General features: G+C 32.9%; 2 protein-coding genes across 2 annotated transcripts; both read left to right on the forward strand.

The window, feature by feature from the left end:
• Positions 1-451: 451 nt before the first annotated feature.
• LOC17885030 (probable leucine-rich repeat receptor-like serine/threonine-protein kinase At3g14840) lies at positions 452-6,673 on the forward strand. The gene is made up of 24 exons (XM_006290490.2): positions 452-602; positions 682-838; positions 1,576-1,647; positions 1,734-1,805; positions 1,886-1,957; positions 2,189-2,260; positions 2,336-2,407; positions 2,603-2,674; positions 2,779-2,850; positions 2,937-3,008; positions 3,096-3,167; positions 3,264-3,335; positions 3,420-3,485; positions 3,563-3,625; positions 3,716-3,760; positions 3,832-3,866; positions 3,966-4,342; positions 4,433-4,628; positions 4,731-4,862; positions 4,966-5,084; positions 5,155-5,365; positions 5,472-5,709; positions 5,795-5,951; positions 6,043-6,673. The coding sequence occupies exons 1-24, from the start codon at positions 497-499 to the stop codon at positions 6,382-6,384; spliced, it is 2,964 nt and encodes a 987-aa protein (XP_006290552.2). The 5' UTR covers positions 452-496; the 3' UTR covers positions 6,385-6,673.
• Positions 6,674-7,347: 674 nt separating this feature from the next.
• Positions 7,348-7,644, forward strand: LOC17887398. Its single transcript, XM_006292201.1, has one exon. It carries the CDS (start codon positions 7,348-7,350, stop codon positions 7,642-7,644), a length of 297 nt encoding a protein of 98 aa, XP_006292263.1.
• Positions 7,645-11,561: the final 3,917 nt, after the last annotated feature.

Consider the following 11,561-nt stretch of genomic DNA (forward strand, 5'->3'; position numbering starts at 1 on the left):
TTTATGAAAGATATATAAAATTCTATACAAATATACATGTAATTTGTGTGTTTATTTATAAGGTTACATGTATATTTGGATATATTTCAATATTTTTAGTGTCTTTTTTGATAAAATTTGGAAATGAGTGTTTTTGAAATTTCTCTGTAATGCACTCTAGTAAATATTATTGTATAGTTTTTAACGCTTTTTTATTAGTTTGAACATGAGGTTAAATTATAAATTATGCGATCACAACGTATACATAAAAACTCTAAATCAAAGTTGGTTTTTTGTGATTTTTTTTTTTTTTCCTTTTATCATCAGTATAAATGATGACAGAAGGAAAATATGAAATAGTTGTTTCTTATGGTATTTAAAATTAATATTTTCTTATTTAACGTACCAATAGGGCTATTTTGCTTTAACTTGATAGTGACTCGGTCGGCAAAGAGTCGAAGACCACTCTAAGGTTGTATATAAATCACACATTCTTCACTAAATATACAAAATCTCGATGAATGTTGAAATGTCGTTGAATAGACAACTTCTCTTACCATACTTGTTCGTGTTTCTTGTCCTCTCCAACTTCGTATCCGCTGCAAAAACACCCAAAGAAGAAGGTATTAGATAGCTAGTTGGTGTTGCATGCATGTGCCTTTGTATACAATTTAATTCTCCCCTGTGATTTTGATTTCGCAGTGGATGCGTTAAGAGGTGTAGCGGAGAAGTTGCAGATGAATAGTTGGAATTTCGAAGTGGATCCATGCGGCGGCGGTACTTCATTTGTAACTACAAATGTATTCAAAGAAAGTGTTACTTGTAACTGCTCCTCCGTCGTTTGCCACATCACCAGCATGTGCGTTCCTCTCTTCTTGTCTCTGTTTTTTTTTTTTTTTTTTTTTTTTTTTATAACATATATCTTTCCGCCGACAAAAAAAAAAAAAACATATATCTTTCCTAAATCACATTTCCATTGGTCACAAAACTAGGCTGGCCAAAATAACCACAAATGAAAAATACCCACAACGAGATTATGACTTAATAGGTCTTCGTTGATTTTGTTTTTTAACAGTATACTCCCTCCGTTAATTAGGATCTTGATGAATAAGAAATAAAAAATATATACATTATATCAAATACATTACAACTAATTAATATTTTGTTTATTTTGAAGAATAAATAACTAAATTTTATTGCAAAAATTACATTTGTAAGAGTAAAATCTAGTTTAAAAAAAAAAAAATCTGGTTAAAATATAAATTAACAGATTGAATCTAAATTATGTGTGGGTTAATGCACATAATTCAAATATCATTAATAAATATTTATATTTAGTTCTCACGTCCTCGTATTTACACAAACCCTCATAACATAAATAAATATATACAGTATATATACTAGCTTAATTTTTTGTATATACTTTACAATAGACTGGAGTATATACAGTAAGAAATACTAATGGAACTAAAAACACCAATATAGAACTGATTAAATGTATTGATATGTCGAGACAATAGTTTTTATTGAGTGTTAATTTGTATAACTCCTTTGTAAATTTTTTTATATTTTTTTCCCTTTAAATCTTGAAAACAGATATCTCAGGGAACAAGGCCTCAGGGGATCTCTTCCTACAGATTTTTCGAAACTTCCTTTCCTTCAAGATATGTAAGCGGATTGGCTTACCAATGTTTAACCCTCGAATGTTACTACACTATTATAATATCGGCAACCATTGGTGTCTTTCTATCCAGTGATCTGTCTAGAAACTATCTGAACGGGCCAATTCCTCCCAAATGGGGAGCCTCATCATTACTTGTAAACATGTACGTATATGGTTAGTATCTTGTTTCATTTTATCTACATGTTTTTGATTAATTATGTCTATTGGATGATGAAAATGCAGCTCACTACATGGAAACCAGATAAGTGGTCCAATCCCAAAAGAACTTGGAAACCTTTCCAACCTTTATAGTCTGTGAGTACACTGCTTTGTGACAATAGTGATGAGAGTTTATGAGAATTGTGTATTGACTCTCTTAGTCGTAGAGGTTGAGTTACATATGTTTATATATATAGGAGAGGATAATGCTAAACCTTGGTATATACACAAATACATACTAAATGGGATAGTAACTAATTCTAGAGCTACACTTTGATATCACTCCTCAGTAATGATTCAATTTCCGGGACATTTTTTTTTTTCTAGTGCCTTGGAATTCAATCAAATCTCAGGGAAATTACCTCCAGAGCTCGGGAATCTACGGAACATTCAAAGACTGTAAGAATTTGTTTTTTTTTTCAACTTCTCCTAAAATTTTCCTCTTTTGATTGAGATTCTGTTTTCTCTTTGTAGGCTTCTTCGTTCTAACTACTTGAGCGGGGAAATACCAAGTACATTTGCCAACCTTACTACATTGACTAATTTGTACGTATTCCTGTGTTTTTTTATTTGATTATGGAACATATGTTCTGTTGAAGATTTTTACTTGATTAATGTGAATAATAATTCAATACATTATTAATAATTAAGACATAATAAATATATCACATGTCCAAGTATTAGAAGTGGCAAATAGCAAATGGTAAGAGAGTAAACCCTCTCGCATATTCTTGATTACAGACGTATTAGTGACAACCAGTTCAGTGGTACTATACCAGATTTCATCCAGAAATGGACAGGACTTGAGAGACTGTAAGCAGCCTTTTACAGCATAATGAGATTCTTTCACTTATTGATATATCAGTATTGGTTACTTATAAAAGATTTAATTGTTTGCTTTGTTATTCATCAATCAGTGACATTCAAGCAAGTGGTTTAAATGGACCGATTCCTAGTGCCATTGCTCGTCTAGGAACATTAACAGACTTGTAAGTACACTAAATCCATGTGTTGGGATTCGTTATATCGCCTTCAATAATGTATCTACCTTTCCCCAAATTTGAAATTTTTGTAGGAGAATCAGTGACTTGAGGGGACCTGAATCTCCATTTCCGCCTTTACAAAACATGACATTGTTAAAGATATTGTGAGCTCCAGCCTACGACTAAACGAATTTGGTATCGGTTTCTTCCCACCTTCATTTAGCTAACTACCAGTTTTTTGTTCGTTGCAGGATTCTTAGGAACTGTAACCTTACAGGGGGCTTACCTGCGTATCTTGGACTTCTTAGAACCTTAAAGAATTTGTAAGTAGTCTCTTTTATTTTTTTTCCGCTTGCATAAAATCGACTTATCGACGAAGAAAATGAATTTAAGCTGACTTTGTGAGACTCATTTTGCAGAGATCTTAGCTTTAATAAACTTAGTGGACCAATCCCGGGCACATATACCGCTCTTTCAGATGTAGATTACATGTATGCTCTCTCCTCTTATTTCCCCTGTTTTACTAAAAGCTTTATATGGAGTTATATTGAAAAAATTGTTTTGCGACCTTGCAGATACTTTACAGGTAACAAGTTAAATGGAGTAGTACCAAGTTGGATGGTAGACAAAGGAGACGTGATGTGAGTTATTTTCACACAGTTTCTTTGTATTGACATTACAATATGAGAAGTAACGTTTTCTTTGGTTATTATGGCAGTGATCTTACTTACAATAACTTCTCCAAAGATATTACAACCGAGAAATGTCAACAAAAATCTGTGTATGTAGGAAGAACAATAAACATCTCAACTTCTCATGCTTTAAAATTAGATGTAATGCTTATGGTTTCTTGGTTCTGTTTTATTTCCAGGAATCTGTTTTCAAGCACAAGCCCTCTAGTGGCAAATAAGAACTCGTAAGTCTTTCTTTTTAATTCTTATAACTTTTCGAAAGCTTTGGATTTATATAACCAGTCTGATATTACAGATCAACAGTTTCGTGTCTAAGCACTTGTCCTAAAAGTAAGCCTTTTCAAAGCTACTATATATACATATAAGAAAACCATATCGCGTAATAATAACAACTGATATATCTTCGGTTACAACATAATTTGTTCTTAGCTTTCGACGGCCTTCATATAAACTGTGGTGGTAAGGAAATAACAATCAATGGGACTAAGTATGACGATGACACATGGGATGATACACCAGGTTTCTATGATAGTGGAAAAGGGTGGGTTTCTAGCAACACGGGAAACTTCATGGACGATGGTCGGCCGAACAACGGAAAAAACGTATGGGAGAAATCTTCAGAGCTTAAGATAACAAGCTCTAACTTAGATACTTGGCTTTATAGCCAAGCGCGGCTCTCGGCCATCTCTCTCACTTATTACGCGTTTTGTCTTCGAGAGGGATCCTATACGGTTAATCTTCACTTCGCTGAGATTATGTTTAGTGATAGCAGGTCGGGAAGACGATTCTTTGACATATACGTTCAGGTAATTTTTGGCTAAACGTGTTTCTTGATTTTCTTGAAATATTGTGTAGCTGAATCAAATGGCTGCTGGTTTGTGATGTATAATTCTCAGGGTAAACTTGAGGTTAAAGATTTCAATATTGTTGATGAGGCAAAAGGTGTGGGAATAGCTGTGGTTAAGAAATTTCCGGTAGTGATTACAAATGGCAAACTGGAGATAAGATTGCAGTGGGCTGGGAAAGGAACTCAAGCTATTCCTACGAGAGGTGTATATGGTTCTCTAATATCAGCAGTATCTGTAGATCCAAGTAAGCATTGCTTAACCCAAAACTATCTCATAGGCGGGATTCCGCGTTTATTCTGATTGTTTTTGTCTCTTTAACTTTATATCTCCTATGATCTTTCTGTAGATCCAAGTAAACATTCATCTGTTGGTAAAGTGGTTGGTGTTGTAGTCGCTTCAACAGTGTTTCTAGTGCTTTTAATCGGTGGTATATTATGGTTGAGAGGCCGCTTAAGACCCAAGAGTAACATGGAAAAAGGTACTTAACAACACATACTTAAATAAATTTTTGATATTCCAATTCATTTTGTGTTCTTCTCTCTTTGTTTCTACCTAAACTTAATTGTGTTTCTTCACCTCAGATTTCAAGAACTTAGATTTCCATATCAGTTCCTTCTCGTTGAGACAAATCAAAGTTGCCACAAATAACTTTGATCATGCAAACAAGATCGGAGAAGGTGGTTTCGGTCCTGTACACAAGGTGAGCATCATACATATGACATTGGTAATTTGAGAGAATTAAAGATGAATGATACATTGTATGAATACAGGGGATGTTAACTGATGGAACCGTTATCGCGGTGAAGCAGCTGTCATCAAAATCAAACCAAGGGAATCGAGAGTTCTTGAACGAGATTGCTATGATTTCGGCTCTGCAGCATCCGCATTTGATTAAACTATATGGATGTTGTGTAGAAGGTAATCAGCTTCTGCTAGTTTATGAGTACTTGGAAAACAACAGTCTCGCGCGAGCTCTTTTCGGTTAGTCATCCTTTTAGCTTAAAACGTCCTTTCTTTCTTTCTTAGTCCAATCCAATATTAAGGTTTTGCTCAAACATCAATGTTTTTGTAATTATCAAATTTAAAGGTCCTGAAAAGACTCAGATACAACTAAACTGGCCAACGAGGCAGATTATATGCATGGGGATTGCGAGAGGACTAGCTTATCTCCACGAGGAATCAAGACTCAAGATTGTACACAGAGATATCAAAGCCACTAATGTCTTGCTGGACAAGGAACTAAACCCAAAGATTTCAGATTTTGGTCTTGCTAAGCTTGATGAACAAGCAAACACACACATGAGCACACGAGTAGCTGGAACATAGTAAGTTAACTATCAGTAATCTCAAACAAAATGTTTCAGCTCTGTGAGACTTCTTATAACCAAAAAAAAAAAAAAAAACTTGTAGTGGATACATAGCTCCAGAATACGCAATGAGAGGCCATTTGACAGATAAAGCCGACGTGTACAGTTTCGGCGTTGTGGCTCTAGAAATCGTTCACGGAAAGAGCAACACAAGCCCTCAATCTCAATCCAAGGACGATATCTTGTACCTTCTTGACTGGGTATATCATCATTTCACTGCTAAAACCCTAAATACTAAACTCTAAACCTAACTCATATAGATTTGAATCTCATTGCCTTCGTCTTCCACAGGTACACGTTCTAAGGAAGCAAAACAAACTTCTGGAAGTAGTAGATCCTAGGCTAGGAACAGATTACAATAGCCAAGAAGCAATGATGATGATTCAGATCGGTATCCTCTGCACCAGTCCAGCTCCAGGAGATAGACCGTCGATGTCTACGGTGGTGACAATGCTCGAAGGGCATTCGACAGTAAATGTTGAGAAGCTTTTAGAAGCTTCGTATAGCAAAGAAAGCGAAAAGGACGAAGAGAGCGTGAGAGCGATGAAGAGACATTTCGCGACGATAGAAGAGATAACGAGTACGACTGATCGAGCTATCTTCGACGTTATTTATCCTGTTCAGCTTGATTAATTGTGTTGAGTAATGTCTATTTTGTATTCAAACCAAGTAAGGAAAATCAGAAAAACTAAACAAGATGGAATCATCAGTCTACTTAAGCTAATGGTTTAAGTTGCTTGTAAAACAAGACTATAATCTAGTACCAAGCAAGTCTAGTGGGAGTAGTTTCGTAGTAGTTTGTAAAAATCAGAGAGTTCTTAATTACATCCTTACTTGCTCTAGAACTATGTATTTGTGACGTTCTTTGAAAGTCTGAAGGAAATGTGCTATTGTATTTGGATAAAATAAATATTAAATCAGAGAGTTTTTACAGCTTACTTGCTCTATTTATCATTTTGGATAAAAAAAGAAGAAGGAAAAAACAGTAATACAGTATCCAAAACTAATCATGCATATCTATATTTATTTTTACTTTAAGTTCATACAATAAATTTAAATTAACAAATAAAGTTAATAAAAGAAATCTTGATATGAATAAGATAAAATTATTATTTATTTGTAAATAAATCAATAATGTATTAATGCATGATAGCAAATACAAAAATATGGAACATTTTTAGGTATTAAAAATACAATTTTATTACCAAACAATAAAATACACCGTATGTAAGATTGATATATTTACAGAATTGGGTTTTCATAAATATTTAGAATGTAAATAAATTCAAATATAGTTATTCTAAAAGTTATATTATTCCCCACCAAGACTATTTTATTAATATAGTATTAAATGTTGAAAATAATATTTAATTAAAATCTATTATTATAGTCAAACTTTCAAAGATATTCTTATAGTAAAGATTTCTTCACCTATCTTCTATATTTATATACTGTTGACCAAAAAAGAAAAAAAAATCTTATATATACATATAGACAATATGTAACCTATACATACATCCCCGAAAAGAAGATCTTCACTACATACTTTTCCAAACCCACAAATTTTTTTTTATTCTTTGTCAATCTTCTCAAAAAATGAAACTAATACAAACCATTTTTTTGTTAATCTTAATCTCGGCATTAATACTCCAACAATCGAAAGCTCAGGAGAATTATTGTTCGAGAGCCAACATAGACCATATACCAGGATGTTTCATTGCGTTGGAAGCAGCATATGACAAAGATTACAGTCGGCTAACAAAGAGTTGTTGTAGAGCAGTGTTCTCACTTCCTCCTACTTGTGTCGTGCTTTTGTATCCTGGCGTAACTTATCCTATTACTGCCTATAGATTAATTTGTCTTTATAAGGATGTTCCACCATCAAATTTATAAGTTTTGTGTATGTATCTCTTATTGATATAATAAAGAAATGAATAAATCTTAGTTTTTAACTAATTTCTATTAAACTATACAGTAACTTTTATTTTTGTCAACATTATACAGTAAAACTACAAATGGTTGCACTAAATTGAATAAGTTGAAAATATTACGTTGAATCAAATTAGGTTGAATATCATTCAACTTATTCATCTCCAAAGACCAAAATTGTTCAATTTTTCATTTTTTTAGGTTAAATGGGTTGAACAATTTTTTCAACATCTTCAATTCAAATGGCAAAAATTGGCTGAATAGTGTTTTTTAACTTTTTCACATCTTTTCACTTACTCACTTGACACTTATTGGATGATTGCGATTTCATATTTATCTTGTTCCTTATGCTTTAAAAATGATATCAACTTGTAAGATGTAAGCATCCCTCATTTGTCATTACCGAAGAAAAAAAAGCATCCCTCATTTTTTGGGATTTAATTATTTAAAACACACATTGTAAATTATTTATAAGATAAATTAAGTGATTGTTTACAAAAAAAAGAAAGAAAGATAAATCAAGTGTTTATAGTTAAAAACCAGACATAAGTGAGATAGGCCGGACCGAAACATGAATTCTTATTTTTTATAAACATATAAAAAGGTAAAAATAAAAATAATATTTCTTTAAAATTTTTCAATATGAATTTAACTATTTGTTTCCACAACACATATGTTAAGCTAATAAACAAAATAAAAAATTAACTATATTTCATAAAATTGAAAATTAAAATAAAACATTATTAAATGAAATAAACTAAATATAAAGTTTATACTAATATGTTAAACTTAAAAATTGTTCCATATGGAAAAACAAAAAAATATATAAAACATAAAATCAGAAAAATATATAATAGTATATAAATGATCATTACGAGATATAAAGTACGACAAATCCAAAAAAGGAAAATGTAAAACAAAAAATAATAAATTATGACAATATATAAAGAGATAATGTAAACAATTAAAAATACAACAATCCGCCCGAAACCCACAAATCATGTTCAAATTTCATGCCAACATATAAAAGAGCCCAAAATATTAACATCTAGATCTATATTTGGTAAAAACCTTAATAGCACACGTTTCTCAATGATTCTCAACCGCACTTCCATTTATGCCTACACTTCGACTTATACTATACACACTTAATTTCTCAACGACTAATGAATCTAAAACTCAATAGTTTTTCTATACAAATCTATACTATTAATTGGAAAGGACAACTTGAAGCCAAACACCCCCCAATTTTTTAAAAAAAATTCATGAAATATATTCCAGTTTCCAAACAGAATTAATGACAGCAAAAAACAAAAAAAAAACAAAAAAAAAACTATCTATATTTATGGAAATCATAATAATCTTTTACCATAAAAAGTGGACAATTAAATTCAAAATTAAATATATTTAAACATATCTATTTTGAATATACATAAACATATCTAATAATAATTTCATATTTTAATATAATTTCGAAATTATTAATTTATATAGAATGAAATCTAATAAAAAAAATTATCATATATCTAAAAAAACAAAGTTAACATTTTTTTAGAAAAATAAAAAGATAAAAAATATATTAGCTTATGAAATAATCAACTAATCTAATTCTACGTAGTATATATACAAAACTGATCATATCATCAAATTTTTAAAAAATTATATAATTTTAAAATATATATAAACTTGAAATAAAGCAATAATTAAAGCTGCTGATAAAGTGTTGTAATTCTTATAACAGTGTACAAAAAAATCTATAATATTCAAAAAAATAATGTTCTTGTTAAGAAAGAGATTGAAGGGGTAAAATCTATGTGTATTCTATTGATAATCAGAGGGTATATATAGGGATACAAATATGGTGAATAGACTAATGGGCCTATAATGGGCATCCACTAAATCATTCATAACACTCCCCCTTGGATGTCCATTAGAATCGAATAGTTGTAAATGCGCAAAACATGCTGCCTCATTAAAAACCTTATCAGGAAAACCCAGTGGGAAAAACCATGGTTAAGGGAAAAAGAGTGCAGCGCGCATTTACTCCCCCTGATGAGTGCATCCGTCAAGATCCTTGAGACGACGTAATCCAAGAAGACGAACTAATTTCTTGAAAGTTGCAGTTGGAAGAGCCTTGGTGAATAAATCAGCCAGATTATCGCTTGAACGAATCTTTAGAACATTAACATCCCCATTCTTCTGAAGCTCATGTGTGAAGAAGAACTTTGGGAGGATATGCTTTGTTCTATCACCTTTAATGTATCCTTCTTTTAGTTGTGCGATGCATGCAGCATTGTCTTCATACATAATTGTTGGAGTTTCTTTTCCCTCAGATATACCACAATCTTTCTTTATATGCTGAACGACGGACCGCAACCATACACATTCGCGACTGGCTTCATGGATAGCTAGAATCTCTGCATGGTTAGAAGAAGTGGCTGCAATGGTTTGCTTCATAGATCGCCAAGCGATGGCAGTACCACCACATGAGAATATATATCCTGTTTGTGATCGACCATTATGAGGATCAGATAAGTATCCTGCATCTGCAAAACCAATCAAATCTCCTTTGGCTTGGTTAGAAAAGAATAAACCCATGTCTTTCGTTCCATTGAGGTAACGAAGTATATGTTTAATCCCATTCCAGTGCCTTCGAGTTGGGCATGAGCTAAACCTTGCCAGTAAATTTACTGCAAAAGATATATCAGGTCTTGTATGACAAGCAAGATACATCAATGCTCCAATAGCACTTAAGTATGGTACTTCTGGACCAAGGATTTTCTCATTCTCTTTCTTAGGGGCGAATGGGTCTTTATCCACATCAACTGGCCTTACAACCATTGGGCTGCTCAACGGATGTGCTTGATCCATATAAAATCTTTTAAGCACCTTTTCTGTATAAGTTGCTTGATGCACAAGGATTCCTTGCTCTAGGTGCTCTATCTGTAATCCTAGACAGAATCTCGTCTTTCCAAGATCTTTCATCTCAAATTCTTTCTTCAAGTACTCCACTGTATGAGAAATTTCTCCCGAAGTTCCAATGATATTCAAATCATCTACATATACTGCGATTATAACAAATCATTTCTCAAATCTCTTTATAAATATGCATGGACTGATAGGGTTATTCTTATAACCTTCTCTTATTAAATATTCACTCAGGCGATTATACCACATACGCCCTGATTGTTTCAGCCCATAAAGAGATTTGTTCAACTTTATACAGTAATGTTCTCGAGAACTAGATTTTGCTGCCGGTGGCAGTTTGAATCCTTCTGGGACTTTCATATAAATTTCATTATCCAGGGGACCATACAGGTACGCTGTGACTACGTCCATCAGGCGTAAATCAAGTCCTTCCTTAATTGCCAGACTAATCAAGAACCGGAAAGTAGTTGCATCCACCACAGGGGAGTATGTCTCCTCATAATCAATTCCAGGTCTTTGTGAGAATCCTTGTGCAACTAATCGTGCTTTGTATCGCACAACTTCACCATTTTCATTCCTTTTCCGCACAAAGACCCATTTATGTCCAACTGGTTTAACACCATTAGGAGTACGGACTACCGGTCCAAACACTTCTCGTTTTGAGAGTGATTTTAATTCAGCGTCTATTGCCTCTTTCCATTTTGGCCAATCACTTCGTAGTGTACACTCTACGATAGACTTTGGTTCATGATCCTCATTTTCATCCATAACCTCAAGTGCTACATTGCATGCAAAATTATCATCGACGTCGATTTGCTTACGGTTCCATTTTATCCCAGACATGACATGATTAATTGAGATCTCTTCATTATCAGGTACCTGAATTTCTTTCTTTGTCATGTCTACGGTCTCTTCTAGAGAACCTTCAGGATTCTTTACATCCTCGGTTTCAC

This window comes from Capsella rubella, unplaced genomic scaffold (assembly GCF_000375325.1).
Source record: "Capsella rubella cultivar Monte Gargano unplaced genomic scaffold, Caprub1_0 scaffold_5, whole genome shotgun sequence".
In the NCBI taxonomy this organism is placed as follows: domain Eukaryota; kingdom Viridiplantae; phylum Streptophyta; class Magnoliopsida; order Brassicales; family Brassicaceae; genus Capsella; species Capsella rubella.

Excerpts from the sequence above, each read along its gene's own strand:
- LOC17887398 (XM_006292201.1), top strand. The coding sequence starts at position 7,348 with ATGAAACTAATACAAACCATTTTTTTGTTAATCTTAATCTCGGCATTA.
- LOC17885030 (XM_006290490.2), top strand. The coding sequence starts at position 497 with ATGAATGTTGAAATGTCGTTGAATAGACAACTTCTCTTACCATACTTG. Across the intron at positions 3,486-3,562 it reads GTAGACAAAGGAGACGTGAT|TGATCTTACTTACAATAACT; the intron begins GTGAGTTATTTT and ends TTATTATGGCAG. Across the intron at positions 3,761-3,831 it reads CTAGTGGCAAATAAGAACTC|ATCAACAGTTTCGTGTCTAA; the intron begins GTAAGTCTTTCT and ends CTGATATTACAG.